The sequence below is a fragment of the Lycorma delicatula genome, chromosome 5 (assembly GCF_047948215.1).
Source record: "Lycorma delicatula isolate Av1 chromosome 5, ASM4794821v1, whole genome shotgun sequence".
Taxonomy (NCBI): domain Eukaryota; kingdom Metazoa; phylum Arthropoda; class Insecta; order Hemiptera; family Fulgoridae; genus Lycorma; species Lycorma delicatula.
In genome coordinates, this window is record NC_134459.1 from 57611320 (window position 1) to 57631681 (window position 20362).

A 20362-nucleotide genomic window follows, 5' to 3' on the forward strand; every position below is an offset into this window, starting at 1 on the left:
TTGCTTTAATCTCAGATTTTATGAATGTGACAACAATGTATACATACGCAAAGATGTAAAGGATATTACACCACGTCATATAAATTCATTTTGAACGTATTAATCGTAAACAGGTAAAGAAAATCAATTTCAAATAACACGCAAAAGCATTCAATTTTACCTTGGAATTATACATATTTTATTAAAACGAAAATTAAAAAATAAAAGAAAAGCTATGAAAAAGTAACAAACAAACTTACTGCCCGACAAATCTACTTAAAACACTTAACAAGGAATTGAAATTAAAAGCAAAATAATCCTGATTACACAGCTGTAGTACGTTTTCGGAATTTGATTTAACATGCACTCACCTCCAAGGGAATCTTCAATGACTGACTTTGGCGTAGTTGTCATGTTACCACAATCATTAACAACTTACAACAAATTCACTAGAAACTATTCTCAGTAGAAAAATTGTATGTTAACACTTCTATCTCAATAAAGACTATAAAAACGTAAAACTCCAATGACACTAACAACACATCTGTTGATGAATCTACGAGTGCAGTTGGCTTTGTTGTTGCTTTACTGAGCTCCCATTCGTCAAATAAAATCACATCAGGTTAACAACCAATAGGATTCAAGAACGATGAAAACAAGTCAAATTGAGTTTTGTATCTTGAGCTCCATCAGTCACATACACACGACGTTTATCAGTTACAAATGTACTTAAAATCATATAATGAAATTACTTATTTCTGTTATCTAAAAACTAATTAACACACTGCTGTATTATGCACGCGCGTAATTTAGCTGTTACTCTTCGTAATTTAAATGGATACGTCATTGGAGTGTATGTTGCGTCAAAACGTTTTTTGATTTATATTCAGTTCATGTATCGTTGCGCTACCTGTAGAATTTAGAGAAAACTAAAATATAAACCAAATGTTTAAATGCAATGCTGTTAGAAGTTTTTTGTCAGTAAAGTTATTTTTATTTACAATCACTTCCAATTAACGGAAATCATAAGTAAATTTAATTACAAAAAATAAATGACATCTAAAGAGAGGCTTCCACGGAATTCTCCCAAAGAATCATTTACGCATATATGAAGACATATCTTCCACAGTATACATAAATTTATAATAAAGATAAAGGAGTACATACAATGATGAATTCAAAGAACATTGAGCAAGTCCAGAACATAAAAAACAAAGAAAAAAGCAAAAAGTAGTCCTATTAGTCATAGAAAGAATCACCCCAAAAACAAACTAATCAAAGAAACAGTGAAAAAAAAGAAACAACAATAGTAAATGGCGAAATGAAACATTAGAACAATGCATAATATCCTTAAACGACTAAATAATAGTTAAACTATTACTTAAGTGACTTAAATAATAGTTAATTCACCTCAAAATTTTGAAGAACCTCCCAGATACAATACTTTCAACCGCTTTAAGTGCCTAAAGTGCTCATTATTATCCAGAAGGTTAACTGTGAGCCTGTTCACATGTCTGTTTAGTCTCATTTTGTATTTAGCACTGAATTACCGCATCTCTTCTCAAACGCTTGGCGTTCCCAGCTAATGATGTATCTCAGTGTTTTTCACAAACAATGGTGCTTCTGATATATTTCCCAATAATTTGTTCTAGGCAAGTTGTATGTCAATATTATTCTTGTTTGCTGTACCCCATAGCAGGATCTCCCTTAGGTTCAGATCAGTTTCAGGATCATTGTGTACAACAAACAACTGCATTTTAGATAATAAATTATGACACCCTGCCTAGCAGCCAGTACATCGCCCTGAACTTAATGTTAAGCTACTTTCATTTCTCTCTAACGTGAATCCTCCACATCAGACTACAATCTAGATGCAGCTCCAGGTATCACACGCTGTTAGTATGTGGAATGAAAATGCCATTCGGTTGAACTCAGGATTAGTTACCGTCCTCCTCGCATAGGTGACATGTGCAGACTTTGCCATACTAACCTTCACCCTCGATTTAGATGGCCATTCAGTAATCAGATCTAATATAGTTTGCAGTTTAGTTAGAAGCTATGATATGGTCAGCATCCATAGTCAGGATTGCCGTGTCATCCGCAAATGATCAATTGTGATGTCCTCTGGAGGTCCGCAGTTAATATTGGAAAAAAACAGACTCTTGAAGAACAACCGACTCAGTATCAAAGGATACTGTCAAGTCCTGATTTTACCTCACTTGAGAGAAACATCCATCCAGGTAACTGTGCATGATCAAGTAATTCAGCTAAGGAAGGCTCCTTTTCAATTTATACAGTAGGCCAGGAAGACAGACCTTATCAAAGGCCTGCTGGACATCCATAAAATAGCCGAGCAGTACATCTTCTCTTCTAGGCACTTGATGACGTTAACAATCTTGTGTGTTTGTTAATATCTAAAGCTGAACTGATGGTCAGGAATAACATGCCAGAATCGGTCATAGCCTCTGAACAAGCAGTTTTCAATTACCTTCAATAGAAACAGTAATAGACTTATCGGCCTGTATGAGGCTATATGTGGTCTGGTTTGGGACCAATACCGCTTGTGACACCTTCCATTTCGTCGGGAAGCTCGTAGTTCAAAGAATGCCATTAAGAGATGTTTATAATATTTGATGGCCCTGAATGGAAGCATAAACAATATTTTGTTAGTTATCAAGTGACACACAATCAAGATTTTTCTTTGATCCTCTCCTGATTACTTGCAGAACTTCTGCTGATGAAAAAGGTTTTACTGGAAGACTCACAGAAACAGGGCTACTCAAGAATTGATTTATTTCCTCTTCACCGGCTCCCCGAGTGTCAAAAGGCTGAAAGATCTTGCCAAGGTGCCTAGCAGATACTACTCTGATTTCCTTTCAATGACTGGTTACCCATTTTATAAACCCTGTCTTATCCTCTGGTGTCAACCCCTCTTGCAGTAATGCGTTGCATTGTCTATATCAGAACCTCTTTTCAGAGAAACAGGTGCACATAGCTCATCCTCAATCCAACTCTCAACAGACAGTTTGTTCTTTTTTACAATTATCATGCTAATGGAAAGACATAAGGCTGAATGATTTGCTACCTTACTCTTTGTGGCCTTCCATAGCGAGAAATCATCATTTGCAAAGGAAAGAAATTCTCTAGGAAATTTGTAAATGTCTTGCTTTTAATAGACCTTAGCAGACATTTTAATCTACGAGCAGCTCTGTTCAAAAATGTTCTATCCTCAGGCCTTCTGTAAAATTGCCCCTTCAGTCTAAGCCTCTTCTTTTCAGAAATAAGACCCATAACATCACTCAGGTACGTCATACCTTCTTCTGCATTTTATCCTCTGGTGTTGACTGCCATATTCCGCCTTTGTTTTCAAAAAACAGAAAAGGAAATTAGAGAACAAATCATCTGTAATCACTTGGCGGGAGGGCAGTAGATTACAGATAATAGTAAAGATCTAATCCAATCAAGAATCTCAATTGAGGTTGTCTGGATATGGTCGGTCCTATAGTTGATTATGCTTTGTAACATTTTTGATGAGTATTGCAGTACTCCTGTGGGCCATACCATCTGGGTGGTTAGTTGTGTAAATAGAATGCTCTTGGAGAAGGAAATATTTCTGGTCAGTAAAGTGTGCTTTCAAGATTAATATAGTAGTCAATGATTTGGTAAACACCAAAACTTCTACTTCCTGACATCAACAAACAAGGCCATACAATAGACATCACCATTACTAGTAGTCAATAGACATTTACTATCATGAGTAGTCTTTTCAGGTTACCTATCTGGTGTACCAAGAACTCTATATTTGATGTTAGTTTCTCCTTAGAAGCGTTGTAGTTATTGCATTCAACAGCAACAGCATATGTTCTCAGATGTGTCAGAATGATGAACTGCTCAGATTCCTGCTTGTTCCTTCACCTGATGCAGGGAAGTTGGCATAGCTTAGATCTAACATGGACCGTTTGTGCTGATTCTGGAGTGGATTAGCAGGTGTCATACCAATTGCCTCTGCAAGATTTCTTTTTACACTATGTAGTAAGCAGAGTGCACAGGTTGCCAGGGTATCACTGTCCTGTCTGGTACAATCCACAGTTCTATGGCCCTCCGTACACTTAACACAGTTATAAGGCCGCATGCAATTATCTTTCTTATCCCCACATTGGTAGCATCTTGTGCACTGAAAAAAAAAACAGGTTTCCTTGGTGTTTCAGACCTAATCCCACAGTAGGCAATATATTTCTTTGCTGTTTTCATTTGGTTCAAGACTGAAAAGAACATCAATTGTTTTTTTGTCACCTGGTGGTGAGAATTAATTACACTGATAGACACAGAAAAATTTTTTTAATGTTTCTCTTGATATGATACCATTTCTTGAATGCGTACATTACATATCTGTAAATACAATTTTTCTATCACCTTTAGTTTTAAATCAATTACACTTAAAAAAAATTAAGGGAAAATATAATTGAACTCTGTAAAATTTATAATTTTCCATGGCCATAGCTGTGTTACAATGATTTTGCTGATGCTTTTCTTTTATAAATAGCCTCAGGCAGATCCCAAATTAATGTCCGACAGCAGTCGGCTAGCACATTAGTATTCCATTTCCCTTTATAGCGGCTTTTCATCACCAAAATGTCTTAATGGAAATATTCACCGTGTTCATCACTTATGTCTCCAAGGTTGTCTGGGAAAAATTAAGATTGAGTGGAGGAAATGTATTTTCAAAGACATATTACATCCCATAGCTCTGTATAAAGTAAGAAGTTAATTAACAATATTGTGGTAACTGTCGGATTTTTGTTTCCCGAGAAAACTTTTGCAAATGTCTTTAAATGAAGCCCAAGCTACACTTTCTACATTATTTAACATCAAGTTAAATACATCACCTTTGACCAACGCTCTTATTTAAGGACCAACAAATATTCCTTCTTTAATTTTTCCTTCTCTAACATTTGGAAATTTCTACCTGAAATCCAGGACTGTCCTTCTTCACTGCTTTTACAACATATTTGATTAGTCCTAGCTTGATATAGTGAGGGGGTAAAAATATTTTTTTGGGTTCAATTAAGGGCTCATGAATAATATTTTTCCCATTTGGAGTTAAGTTGTCTCATTTCTTCCACTCTTTTTTAACATAATGTTTATCCCTAGCTTGGCTGTCCCATTCGCAAAGAAAGTACATGTACTTAGTATAGTCTAACAATATAGCTATAACTTTCAAATCACCACACATGTTCCAGCTATGATTTTTATAATTTATTTTTTCAAGAACATCTTTCACCATATTGTATGTCTCTTTCAAATTAATACCATAAATGATTGGTACTGGATATTTATTACCATTGTGTAGTAGACCCACTTTTAAACTATGCTTGGACGAATCTATGAAAAGGTGCTAGTTCTCAAATTTATGAACTTGTCCTAAGTGCAACATAAGCCCAACAATATTTGTGCAGTGAACTAAATTATTTTCATCAATAAAGTTCTTTTTGTTGGCTTTGAAAGCCTGAATTTTTTTGAAGTAAATTCCAACCTTACAGTTCAGGTTGATTTTTTGATAAATTTAAATCTCTAACCATTTGATCCCAAGTCATTTAATTCACCTTATGATATAAGATGTGTCTTATTGGAAGATAATTCAAAATCAAAAGATCATTGTTATCTTCTTCAGTACTGCCCGATTCTTCATAACTGCTTTTAAAAATACATTCACAGGTGGCTCAGGAACTTGAATAATTTCACTGTGAGGTACAGGCCTGATTAATTACAATGAAGGATATTTTACAGTATGTCTAGATTTTTTACAAATTCCAGACACACTTATTAAACAAAAGTAACATTCCATTCATGGTTGGGCATGAGCCAAACCATAGGTACACCAAATGGCAAAGCCTGCCGTGTACCTTTCGCCATCCTATTAAATATACAGAACAATTAGTGCATACTATACGAGGGGCCCATATCATATCCTGAACACCAGTTTTACACTGAATGTACAAATGATATGCTTTTTTAATTAAAGGTGTAATGTTTTCCTATTTGACTTTACGGTAAACTCACCACATATATAACAAAGGGCATCCACATTGTTTACACAACTTCAGGACATTATAAACTTAAGGTAGCATTAAGACTGAACAAAATTAATTCATTCCCAAATCCAGTGCTTAATACAAACAATACAGCTGTGGTTTCAGTTACATGTTTTGACCTGCACAGACATGATTAATCTTGTCCGTGAAGGCTCACTCTTCAATATTAGATATGATGTCATAATATGTGACTATAATATGATTTAATTCTTTGGGAAGTATTGTTTAGTTATAGCTTAGAAATTATGTTAACAAACTTAAACAATAAAAAATGAGCTAACAAAATACAATACGGGCCCAGCTATGCCATTCCTGCCTTTCACCCCAACGGCTAGGACTCAATCTCCACTTTTTTGAGCGACCTAAATTCCTTCTCCAATTCTGGAATTCTTCCGCTTTCTGTTTCAAGATACAGTCACCAAGTTCTCAATGGCTCTCCATTCTTCTGCGCCGCATAGCACATGTCCAACCATGTTCTCTGGGATAATGCAACTCAGGTGTGCTCTTTCCTTAATGTCATCCCATTTCGGGCACTCATAAAAAAAACAAAGTTGTGGTTCATAAATCTTCTATAAAAGCTTTATTTTAGTTGTCATTTCTTACGAACTTGACCTCTGTTGTCATTTTGAAATCCAAAGTATGTTCTCAGAAAAATTTATTGTATGACTAGAGATAAAAAAATTCCATTTTTCATCACTGCAGATAACCTTAATTTTTCAGCAGACTTTATGTTGTTTCTTTTGCTTATTTTTATCAAGATGCAGGTTTTTTACCTTTGCATTTCTTGCAAGTGGGTTTTTTCATATAAGCAGTAAAATTTAAAACGGGATTAGAAACTTACATTTTCAACCTTCAATCTTTAAACCCTGACCAAAGTGAAAAAAGGGGGTTTTGTGTTTCACCTGTGTGGTATATGTTTACGATTTTTTCAGTACCTGTTGCAGCGATTGACTTTATTCTTTCACATAATTGTCATGTTCTCCTGAAGGTTTTCAGCCATAAATGTCATAAACTTGTTTAATCTTTTACTTCTTTTTTTTTTAACTTTTAATTCTATACTTGTGATTTTTTGAAGTTGTGAGGATACTGAGTTGAATTTAGATTTGATGCTTAATTTATTAGTTTATTTTCAATTTAGCATGGACTTACAACATCAAAATTTAAAGAATTGAAAAATATATTTTTTACATTTAACAAAATGTTTTTTTGAGTAATTTTTTTTTTTTTATTAACCATCATCTAAACTACAAATTTTAAAATCAATACAACTCATCACACATGCATAAGGGATGTCTTTATGTTAACTCTTTCTTGAATGACTTAAAATTTTATATCATACACTCAGTACACCTTGGGCTTCGGCCAACCCCTTTTTTTATATTAATATTCCTCTTAATATATACTGCTATACTTCTTTTTTTTTTGCAGATCCTGTTGTCCATGTTTTGGTGTATTAGGGGTATTCATCATACAGAAGTGTTAACACCAGAAAAGTTGATAAACGTGAGAGCTGCACATTCTGTTAGTCCCAAGAAGTCTATGTGACACCTATCCTGTATGGCTTCTACATTGGTAGTGTTCACATAAAGATGCATGTATTCAGAATTCGAGTTTTTACATGATTTGTTACATGCACACACTGCAAAATGCATAGCTTTCTGTCAATGGTTCATGTCATCTGTAAAGTCAGATGGGAAAGAACTTGATGATTGATTTTGGTCTGACAAGGCATAGTTCCACCTTGATGGATACATGAGTGCATAAAATTATATGGAAAATCCACATCAGCTGCACGAGTCTCCTTCGCATGGACAAAAAGTGGGCGTTTGGTGTGCAATTTTACGTAGGCGAATCTTCATGACATTCTTTCATGGTACAGTGAACAGTAAGTGTTACATACAGATCAGCAATAATTTGTAAACTCTATGGTTAAAGTAAATGTGGTTTCAGCAGGACAATCCTACGAATCCTACAGCCAACACTATGACTTTCTTGGATCAGTGTTTTCACGGGCAAGTAATTTCAAAGAGGTTGTGACCCCTCAGGGTTCTGATTTATCCCCTACTGACTTTTCCTTGTGGGAATACCTTAAGGATGCTGCTTACAAAACTCATCCTCACACCATTTCTGAATTGCAGAGCAAAATTGAACAATGTGTTGCTGCAATTCCTCAACAAATATTACAACATGTGTTTAAGAGCATGCAATATCATATTCATTTAAGGAATCGCACAATGGAGGCTACTTTCAACAACTATTATAACCTACTTATTTTCCCGTAAGGTTGCATCACTTTTTGAACAGTCTGTAATAGCCTCATTAATGATGTAATGAGAAAGCCATAGAGGAGATATGTACATATTCATAAAGTAACAAGTGCGTTACAGTTGATTAGTTACTTTTCTTTTTAATGGGTAAAAAAATGAATTTTCTAACTTGGAAAGTGTCAATCCTCTCCAGAATTAGAAGATTAAATCTTCCAAACATAGAAAAACCCTCGAAGTCGATGGATATACTTGAATTATCCTTATTTAAGAATTGAATTTTAACTTATGAGAACTCTAATAATTTTTATTTTTGGATGAGGCAGAACATGACAGTAATTAAAATGGCATGAAAAAGGAATATAGTAAATATAATAATAAAACATATCCTGTTGATATTAAAAGATTTTACTGTATTCAACATAACAGGTGAATGAAAAATAATAATTAAGTAACATTTATTAAATGGAAATGTTTATTTTAATTCTATTCGATTTCATATATGTATATTATAATATTAAAAAAATCAAATTAACAAAATCATACATCCCAGTGCAAACAACAATACTTATCTAATTTGTTATGTAATGGCACCAAAATAAAAACAAAATTATTAACCGTATACTCAAGTGGATTGTCAAATAAACATGTACAAAAAAAATAACAAAAAATTATGTTTACATTTTATATCAAATCTGGCAGTGGCTCCATTATTTCTTATAGTTAATATTACGTTGTCTTTTTTTTTTGTTAAAAGTTAATAATTTTGAATTACCATCACATAACCTAAATGCAATACAAAACATTCAACTGTTAACAACACCCGATCAGCCGTACATACACATATTTTCCATAACTACATGATTCATATAAAATATAATTTTTATTTTTATAAAATATTCATTTTATTATTATTTCTTTATAATAATTTTTATTATCACAATAACAACAGATATTTCATTTATAAATTTCATTCAAAATATAATTATATATCTAATTATAAATAAAAATATCTTTTCAAAACTACTAAATAGCAGTAAAAATGTTCATGAAATTAAATCAAAAGTAATTAAAAATGTAATAAAATAGTAACAGGAAAAAAAGAAAAAATCATAATAAAACCATTAAAACATTAATTATATAACTTATAAAAATAAAATAATATTGCATAAAATGGTAAATATATTACAAATATAAAAAATTTACAGTAATAGATTACTTTCAATCATAAGTGAGCACTACACATTTAGCAAAATTTTCAAAGTAATATAAATGAATGCGTTAAATTTTTATTGTGGTACTATATTACTTTTACAAATTTACAAAAATTAAAAATATTTTTCATAAATATATTATGAAAAATTACATTTCTTATAATTTTTTTCTCAAATTTTTTTTTATTAAGAAAAAATTTTTTATTTTTTTGCTTATCATTTTTTTTCTTAAAAATAGGAGTTACAGACAACATCTTTGTTTAAAAAATTAATAATTATGCTTACTTATACATTGAACATACATATAATATATGTTATACATTATTGCTATGAAATAATGGGAGTTCAAAATGACTTATTAGATAAAGCTTATGAACATTTCTACAGTAGAAAAAGTTTTTTTTTTTGGTACAGTGCATTTGGTTATTATACATTTTATTATCAAACAACGAAATATACACTACTACTTTAGGGAATAGGAAATTAAATAATAATTATAATATATATAATTAAATAGAACACCTTTTTGTAATAACATACAAAAAATAAATAAAAAATAATGAAACAGGCAAAAATTATACTTTTTTAAATTAAAAATAAATTTGACATCATATGCTTAAGGTTTTCTTTAAAAGTAATGTGCGAATTTCTTTTATAAATCAATCAATAATTTAGGTTTATTTACACAACCTTGAAATATTTTAAAATTTCTTTAAAGGAAAAATTATAGTTTAAAAATATCTGTAAATTTTTTTATAAATACATAATAATATTTACAGATATTTTTTTTTTTTTTTTTACTATTCTGACCCACCGAAAATCCATACTGGAAAAAATACATCTCTCTTCATAAAAAATATTTGTTAAATGTAGAACACTATGAAGGATTTTATAATTATGAACAAGTTTATATAAGTCTTGTCGCTAATGTATAACACGAATATGATCTCAATAAGGTGGTTAAAATTTTGATATTGTATGAAACGTATTACTTAAAATGAGCTTTGTTGAAATACAAATTTTATACATAACTAAGTTGTTTTATTTTTGGTCAAATTAATTTTAGCTAAATATACTTGAAATAGCTCATTCAAAGAAATAGCTACAATGTGAAGAGAACAAAGAAAAAAGTCTAATAAAAGAAACCTTAAAAAAGTTGGAATATACTGAAGAGGAACTGTAAACAAAGGATGACTGAAAATAAAAGAAGAAAAAGAAATACACAAAAGAAACAATAGCTTGTACTTCTCTTAGGGCAGTTACCAGAAAAAAGTAACATCTGCACATAGTTAACGAGTTTTGAATAAAAAAAAATCATTACATTTAAAATTAGTTTGGTTCTTCTAACACAAAATCATAAGCTAAATGAATGTAAAAGGCTATCAAATGTATTTTAAAAATTGTACATCAGCTACTGGCCAGTATAAAGAAAGAATGGGGGCAAAATACTCATTATCAGAAACATAAAATGTTCATCATATAACATGCGAACGAAGCAGCCAACTGTTTAAAAACATAGCACACTTTTTAGCAACCTGATGTTCAATTATTGTGTTATGTTTCTAATAACACACAATTGACAGGAATGTGTTATTCATACATTACTCAATTAAAAAGATTAAATGAAAAAATTTGTTTAAATGTAATGGAATCAATTATATAGTTACCTTACAATCTTTTTCTGAATACAGACAAAACTAAAAAAAACTAGAACAAATACATATAAAAAGTTCACCCATAATAAAAAGTTCATAATGGGTGCAGTCTAGTCACATTTCGACATTTCCTTCTCAGAAGAAGTTACTAAAAAAAGTAGATTTGTTGTAATTATATGATCATTATTAATAAAATGTACAATAATGTCAGAAGAAAATTATAATGGTCATAATTATTTGAAAAAAAAAAAAAGTTATAGGTTTGATATTCAACCCTTTTGACCCTGACGGCCAATGTTCCCTGTTGGTAATATCAGATTCCAGAGTTCAATATTTTCCTCACATATAATATTTCTTTGGCATAATCTAAATAATGCTGAAAGGAAAATTACTTCTGAATCATGATTTCTTTCTACATTCAAACTAACATAATCTGGTAATTTAAACTCTTCTTAATATTTCTACATCTATTTTTTATTACTGGTCATTCTGCAACATTTCTGTTTTCAAAATAACTATTTAAAAAAAAAGAGATCTTAGAAGACAGAATAATGAATGTAACTGATATATAACTGGTATATTTCTTCTGCAGGTATAACAACTACGAGACTAGTAGATGGATAGGGTAAGGTTATGAGTTTGTGCAAGCGGGAAAAGTCCTGATTAAATTGCGTGACTGCATGAGGAAGAATTAGCAATAACTTCAAAATGTATATCAAATTTAGGGAGGAGGTATCTTTCATAAATGTAGCATCTTCAGATTTATACTTGCATTAATAGACCTATCCTGATAGTGTATTAACTGAACAAAGAGTACATCACAAATAAACAAGGGTGGATTATTTAAAATTAATCTGATTATATTTTTATGATAAATTTTATTTTCTTAAATTAAGTTACAGATTAACTAACAAACTAGTTCAATTTAAAAAGAAAAAAAAATATATAAATTTTGTAGAAGTCAATACCATTTTAATGTAAAAAAAAAGTGGTGCTTATGTATTTTCGGTGGATATTTTTTATAATTAATGACAGAAAGAAATGCTATAAACATACAAGACTCTTAACATGTTAAGAGTCTTATAGCAATCTTCAGAAGAAAAAAAAATTCCAAAAAGATGGCATGAGTTTAAACCATGACAAATGTTACTCATTATGTAATTATAATTATAAATGCCTGTTATTAAAACTTTAGATCTAATGTACACTGAAGGCCTTCAGTGATCAAATGGCAGAATATTTATCAGAATAGAAATTATTGAAGTATGAGGGAGTGTGCCCAATAGAGTGATATGGTAGAACTATTGGTCTGATACATATTAACAGATTTGATCCAAACAATTAATTTGTCACATGAAAGAAAGTTATTAATGTGTGCAACACCTTAAAATAATATCTATAACAATGATTTAATATTCTTAAATAACTCAGTTTGATTACAATTATCCTTGTAAATATATAAATAATACTCTACTAACATTATAAATAAATAATCACGGGTTTTTTCTTTTAAAATATCAAAATTATAAATAAAATATAAAAAAAAAGTTTGTATAATATAAGGTAATTTAGACCGATTCAGTAGGACTTTGGAATTCACTTAATACTTTTATAGGGTTCTGAACTTTCTTCTGAGAACCTTTTCGTACTTTAGCACGCACTTCTTCTGGTTTTTCTGGTCGAACTAGTGGTTTTTTCTCTGGAGCCTTCATTTTCCAAACAACTATAGGAGACTGTGAAAAAAAAAATGATTTGGAATAATAAACCAATTATAAGGAAAATAAATGTCATTATTTTAAACGTTATAAAAATATAAATATGAAATACAAAAAACTTAACATAGTTATATTATAAAAGAACTCGCAACATGAGATGACATTTGGTATTATTTTTATATTTCCAGTAATAATAACAAATGTTAATGAATATAAAATATATACTATAGAAACTTAGTGTAGGGAATGAGGGATGGCTATCAAGAAAATATTCAACACATTTCTGTTTTGCTTTCTTCTAGATTTCACGAAGAATACCAGGTGAGTGTGCTCTAGCGTACCTATGTATGTTGAATTCCAAAAATATGTTTTTAAATTTTAGTCAATCCTGCAGACATAATGTTTTTCTATAGATTAACTGTTTAATTGTCACACACATAGTGATGATGAAGAAAACTTCTTGGACTGCATTAAACCAAAGCTAGTAAGCAAAATATGCACTAGTAACTTGTTAGAGATGGGGTGATAAACATAGAATCAATGGGGCATAGCAGTAGATATATAACGGGAATTAGAGGTGCCTGATATCAGACACCTGCATAAAGTGGATGTACGGTTTGGTGGAACCAGATACTCAGAAAGATTAATTATCACATGCAGAGATCTCTTGAAAAATTGCATTACTTTTTCAGAAAGACAGATATTCTAAATAGGTTTTATAATAATCTGAAGCATTAGTTATCTTTTTGGTTTTTGTTTACGTTTAATCTATTCATGAGTAGTACTACTGCTGGTTCCCTTAAGCTGCTTTCACGCCGTATGAATTTGAAGCTGTCTACCTCTTTCATGGAACTATCTGCAACAGATTTGATAGAAACACAGCAGCAGGGAATTTTGATGTTTGCATTTTGATGTAAGCTTTTGTTGACAAAGAATGTTACTTATGGGGGAGAAATTTTTAATTGCTTTGAATTCTTCTAAATCATTTCGAATGTTCAAAAGTAAGTAATGAAAGCAATCTTCCCTGTCAAGTTCAAGGTACATTGTAGAATGAAATACAGGAGAATAAAGAAAGATGTTAGTTTATTTTCAGTTTACTGTTTAATCTGCTCCAGTCTCACAATAACTTTGTAACCTCTTTGGAGACCAATCATTCTCCTACCAATTACCTCTTTTGCATCATTGATTCTTCTTCCTAAGAAGGAACTGAGAGTACTGCTTCCAAATATCTCAATCAACACACGGCAGAGCAATTGATTCATTGATGACCGTAACTGGTACAAGCTAATAAGTTCACTTTTGAGATTGCATTTTCTATCTAGGGTAGCACAAAGGAGCCCAACTAATATCTCAAGTGCTGTTAATATCTTAAGTGCTGTTTCTATCTCTGCTACTATATCTACTTAAAACCTAATCCATGGAGTAGGTAGGCGGCAGCTTCAAATTCCTACAACTTGAAGGCAGCTTAAGGGGAACAACAAAAGAACTTGATCGTGAACAGAACAAACCATAAAAAAAAATAACCAAGAATAGCTTAGTTAGTTTCTGTTTATTGTTCGAACTTATAATGCACTCAAGTTTAAAAAGTCAGATGTAGATGTTCAAAAATTCCAGACTTAAATGGTAATGCTCTGTAATATTTGTTAATCTGCAGCTGTTATTTGAAGTCTGTAACAATCACTTTTTATAGACTGTATTAAAATTTCTGTAACCTTCATTAATTTCTCAGTCTATTTATACCAAGTCCAATTATTGTAACTACAATTTTTATCTCCTTTGCAAATTATAAAATTTTTTTACCATACGCTTTGTTTTCTACAGGTCATAAGTTTTGATAAATAACTGAGAATATAATTAAAAAACACATCAAACAGAATTTTATGAGTTTCTATAAAATATATATTTTATTTTATTAAAAATATATATTCAAAATATATATTTTATTTCTATATAATATAATTTTCTAGATTTGTTTTACTTTTATATTAGTAATTTTAAGCCAGAAAACATTAAAATTATTTTCAAAGAAATATCAACTTAACAACATGATTATAAGTATATATCCAAACTGTAAATGCACAGTGAATATGATTAAATGATTATTTTGTTAAAAGTGTATATCAGAAGTATTTTACAGAAAAAGCAGTTGGAAGATCAACAAATACAAGATCAAACATCCTACTCTATATCTTATACATACATACATATAAAAAAATATAACAGCCAATAACCTTTTATAAAATTTATAATGCTAGTTATCCATCTGTCCTTCTTATATCATTACCATAAAAATAAAAGCCATAATAAAAAGTATAATTACTAAACTTGTAAATTTTATAAATTTTGCAGTACTAAAACCCTAACGCACATAATAATCCTTAAGACATTATAGTTTTGAGAAAAATAAGAAATTGTTTCAATAATAACACTAGTTGTGGATTAAGGAGAATAGAAATAGTCCAGTTTCCCACAAAAAAAGAGCACCATACTATATAGGATACATTGTGAAAAACTAACCTATCTGTCCTATCAGTTAATCCATTATTACAGGATTAGACTAAGATGCGACATCTACTTTCATCGCTTAGTGACCAGGTGACTTCACACATAATCCCATAATTCAACTATAAAATCTGAATAGGGGATGTTTACAGTTTTCGTAGTGATAATGAAAAATTATAAAATTTTACTGCTGATAAATCACATGCTGTTTTCAAAAATAAGTATTATTAGTGTATAGCTCCAGTGAAAAAATTGAATTTTTTTATTTTGAAGGCTCATATTGTTTCTACGTTCATTGACAATGCTTTTAAACAGATTTGTGACACTATGATTTCATATACTTCATGTATAGAACATAACAACCATATTACAAAAAAAAAAAAAAAAACACTAACAGAGTTGCAATCTAGGATCCAATTTTTAAAAATAAAGATAAGTATAACAAACTTCATAGTCAGATACGTATTTATTCTATAACAACAGTCACATTCACAGGACGGAAAACTGACAATAAAAGAGATTCATCATATTTAGCAATTCCCATCTAATTTTTTATTAAAAGTTCCTATAAATATATGATCTGATGGTTTAATATGCTAAAGAAGTTTAATGGAATTTAAGTAATCGAATTCTATAGAGATTAATGTGGAAAGTTCATCTCATAAACAGTAAAGATGTGGAAAACCACTTACTTTTTAAAAATGTTTGGTGCATCTACGTTTTTTCACAAGCATTTCAAAAAAATTGAGTTTAGTGAATGATCATATTTTCTAGACTGTTTTAATGTAACTATTGATTCCCAGTTAAGAAAATGAATGAATAATCAATTTACTTTTTTTCAATTATTAACAACATTTATTAATAATAATACCTGTCAATAGTTGGATATATAAATCTCCACTACAACTAACAAATCCTAACTAAATACACTATAAGCAGCTTTTCAAATAAAACAATAAGAAAAAATACTTTTTACAAATGTTAGTAATGTTAAAAAAAAAAAAAAAAAAATAGTAATAATTCTGAAACATCATGAAGAAGGAGAAGCAACACCAAAACATCATGCTCTACTTTCTAACAAAACAGAGCTTATTAACGAGAAATTATTTACGGTTTTAAAATAAAATAATGTTATAATAACATATATTTAAATATTTACTCATTTATTTTGTGTGATTAATATTTATTCATATTTTTAATAATTTTAAAATCCATCGACATAATATTTGACTAAAATTTACATCAATTGTCATTATCATTAAAAAAAAATCCATTAAATCTTAACCTTTAATAACCACAAAAGTAATGGAAAGAAATTATCACTAGGGCATTAACTCTGTATTGTTGGTATTCTATTTTAATACAGTGAACAAAGTAAACCAATAAGAGAACATGAGAGCTTTTTAGAATTGAAAAATAAAACTTACATTTTTTTTTTAAAGAAATGTATTCATATAATACAGTAAAACCAAACTTTAAAAATCAAATATAACATTTTCAAATTGTAAAAACCTTTCTCTTAAATATAAAATCGAAGTTAACAAAATTCCACCCTATTATGTAATGAAAGTATTATTACTACTTAAACCAAAATGTTCCTCAAGGAAGCTTAACAGATAAGTTTTGAGATTACAATTAATTTAGTTCAATCATTATGTAAAATCTATCAATTTCACCACATATTTAACAGATTTATATCATGATAAATTTTACTACAAAATTTTACTGTGATGCATAAAAAAAATTCCAAGAGCTAATAAGAAAATTATAAGCAACAATATAAAATATTGATGGGGTAAGTAACATACACAAGTATAATATAAAAAAAATTGTAAGAGTTGATACAACACACCATGCGTATCAAAATATGAAATACCAAAGTAACGCTGTAAAGAATAGCGTAAGACGGTGAGATGGGAAAATAGAATAATGAAGCGTCATTTTTCTCAAATCCAGACTCTGATACTTCCTGTGAGACACAACATTGTCAAAAAAATAAAAATGAACATGAATCATGGGAAAATAAACATTAACAATTTTGAAAATAAAAAAAAGATTAAGGATGTCAGTTTTACAAACTTAAATCACAAGCTATCTTTTAAATTTTAGCAGAGATCAAAAACCAATTATATGTAAAAAGACAACATAAATAAACTGTAATATTAAAAAAAGAAATTTATAAATTAATGCACAACTAGGGGGAGGTAGTGGCCTCATTTAAAATTTCAAGAACAGCAAAGCAGTTATATTTCTTTATAAATATTACTTGGTACTTACAGAAACAGTTCCCTGACGAGGATATTTAGTGCTCGCCACATAGGATGATTTAACTGTGAGCACAACAGCATTCATCAGGTTCTTTGCTGCCTGAATCAATGATGTAGCGCTATCCAACTGAAAGTAAAAAGAAAATACTCGACAAAACATAAATATTTTCAATAATTTCATACATTAACATTTTATATAATATAAGCATAAGAAAATGGCAGTATTAGATATCGCTTAAATTATATTAAAAAAAAAATTACTTTCCCAAAAACAGTTTTGATTCATTAATTTTACAAGGTGAACGAACAGTAAGTTGGTGTAGTGATCATACCCCAGGAATTGAATTTCTACTCTATGTCAAATTCAATTTCTATTAAGGGCATGATTTTTTGTCCACATCTGAATAACCAATATGCCCAATTAGATTAAAATGACAAACTGAAAGAAGATTTTGATAATCCTCTCTTAATAACCATCTTTGGACAGAATACGATTTAGTAAGGTGAAATATATTACTACATAAAAATATGAGATTTACACTTAAAATATAGTGTTTAAAATATGCTATTCAATCGATAGGGCTTTTTCTTCATAATTGTTTACTAAACTTTTTCAGTAATTGACAAAATTTTTATTATCTTAGTGGTTGAAGAGTATTTTAATATTTTTAGACTACCTATTTTATATGTATGTGTGTGTGTGTCTGCCTAAAAACTATAAAGAAAGCTTATCTATTATACATATAATCAAGTGGTGTCTGTGAGTCTGTTACTCTTTCACGCAAAAACTACTCAACCAATTAAGCCTTTTAAAAGTAGTAGCCTTTTTAAAGGCTTGCAGTAACAACTGGATAATGCTCCTTGCAGATACTCACTTTACTATGGCCAAATAGAATTCAAAGATCATTTGCAGTATTTGAAATTAAATTTTCTTTTTTGATACCTCTTGGTTATTGAGAAAATTAGCTTTAAATGTATGACAATATATGGCACGATGGCTCAGCCAACACAACCTATACAACTGTTACTGTGAGTGTGATGTGACTGGCTGCACCTGTCTCTGGTTACTTGACTAAACACATAAAATAAAAAATGAAAATGAAATACAGTCACCTCCTCGTGGTATTGGTGAGGTAATGCTAAGAACTGTGGAAAATAAGTTTTACCGGTATGAAGAATGGGTAATCGGCTATAACTATTATTTTTAAGATGGGGCTGATTTTTAAGATGGCACATAATTCAGATCACTCAAAATTTCAAGTCCGGTACCGACCAAACTGCTCTGAAGACAATACAATACACTGTTAATTTTTATAAATTGAACAGGCTTTAATTGTTATTTATTAGATTATTCTTACAATCATAAGTATAATGAAAAATTAGTGGTCTAGGGGGTGGACCTCCTGACTGGTTATTTATATATAAGGCTACTATGGTGGATTTCTTTTGGTAGCAAAATACAATAAATCTAAAATGATACGATAATTATTAACACTGTAAGAGAAATCAACATACCCCAGAAACAATGAGTTCACCACTAATATTCTGGACATCAGCTTTTACTTTGCTGGTAATATTAAGCTGATGGCAATACAATGCAATTCTTTGAAGGTAGGCCAGAAGATCTTTCTTAGTATTGGATTCAGGACACTGATCAGCAATCTGTCGAGTCAATTTATCTAATTTGGTTCCGGCTTCAGATATCTTCTTAGCAGCATTGATTACATCCATTGTAGTTTTAAGAGGACCCTTTCCCCTAAAATAAACATTTATAAACACACATTAACAGGGTACATTATATTTATTCTACGTTAACAATTAATCATATGGTAAAATAATAATAAACAAATATTTAGTTGCCTGCAGTGCAACTAAATAAATTCTTTTAATACAAAAAGGGCAGTTATTAATTTTAATAATATTAAAATTATTACTGTAGAGCAGACTTTGATTTTCAAAATTAAATAAAATAATATACCTGGTGAAATCTGTCATTTCCATCATTATCACACACATATGTTTTGCCAGGACAATGATGTCATTCCCAGTATCATCCCATTTCGCGACTTCACGATCGAACTTCAATTTTTCACTCCTGAAAAATTCTACTTGTTGAGCGATCTTCTGTTTATCCTCTTCAGTCATTTTTCGCATTGCTTCCTATAAATAGAATTAAACAAATTGTGGTTACAAAATATTTTATGTTGATATTTAATTATTATGTAACACAGTTATGATTTTTTTTAGTTTGAATAGAATTAATATTATAAAAAAAACTAAAAACAGTTATACATGATACTTTATAAAGAGGACAGGTTCCCAGAAATATAAATAAAATTTTTTCCCTGCGATTCATATTCTCCCACGTTTTCTAGTATACAATATTGCATATGAAGGATTTCCTTCAAATTTTGTACATCTGAATGTACAAAATTTGAAGGAAATCCATTTGCCTGAGCAAATGTTTCATTGCTATCTTTATATAAACTATTTAAAATAATAGTTTATAACATTATTTTAGAATTTGCTAGTGAAAATTCTTCTACATAACTGCAAAACAAGGTGTTTTGTATGACCAAAAAGAAGTATCTTCACCTGACAATTAGTAAAAACCATTTTTTTTTAAAGGAGTTTTAGATAACTATTATTTTTAAAATGATTACTTCACCGGAAG

At 30.0% G+C, this 20362-nt stretch overlaps 2 protein-coding genes across 4 annotated transcripts in view; both read right to left on the bottom strand.

The window, feature by feature from the left end:
- The window catches only part of BNIP3 (BCL2 interacting protein 3), a 202442-nt gene extending 201717 nt beyond the window's left edge, over positions 1-725 (bottom strand). The window contains exon 1 of one of the 3 annotated variants that reach the window (XM_075366183.1): positions 351-725. In XM_075366183.1, the coding sequence (XP_075222298.1) occupies positions 351-393 (43 nt within the window). In that variant the 5' untranslated portion in view covers positions 394-725. The remainder of the gene's footprint in view (positions 1-350) is intronic. The other 2 variants (XM_075366182.1, XM_075366184.1) reach the window with 2 other exon arrangements.
- Positions 726-8728: 8003 nt separating this feature from the next.
- The window catches only part of alpha-Cat (catenin alpha), a 62698-nt gene continuing 51064 nt past the window's right edge, over positions 8729-20362 (bottom strand). The window contains exons 15-18 of the mRNA XM_075366185.1: positions 19667-19848; positions 19204-19444; positions 17699-17815; positions 8729-12937 (exon numbers count right to left, since the gene is read on the bottom strand). Coding sequence (XP_075222300.1) covers positions 12773-12937; positions 17699-17815; positions 19204-19444; positions 19667-19848 — 705 coding nt within the window. The 3' untranslated portion in view covers positions 8729-12772. The remainder of the gene's footprint in view (positions 12938-17698; positions 17816-19203; positions 19445-19666; positions 19849-20362) is intronic.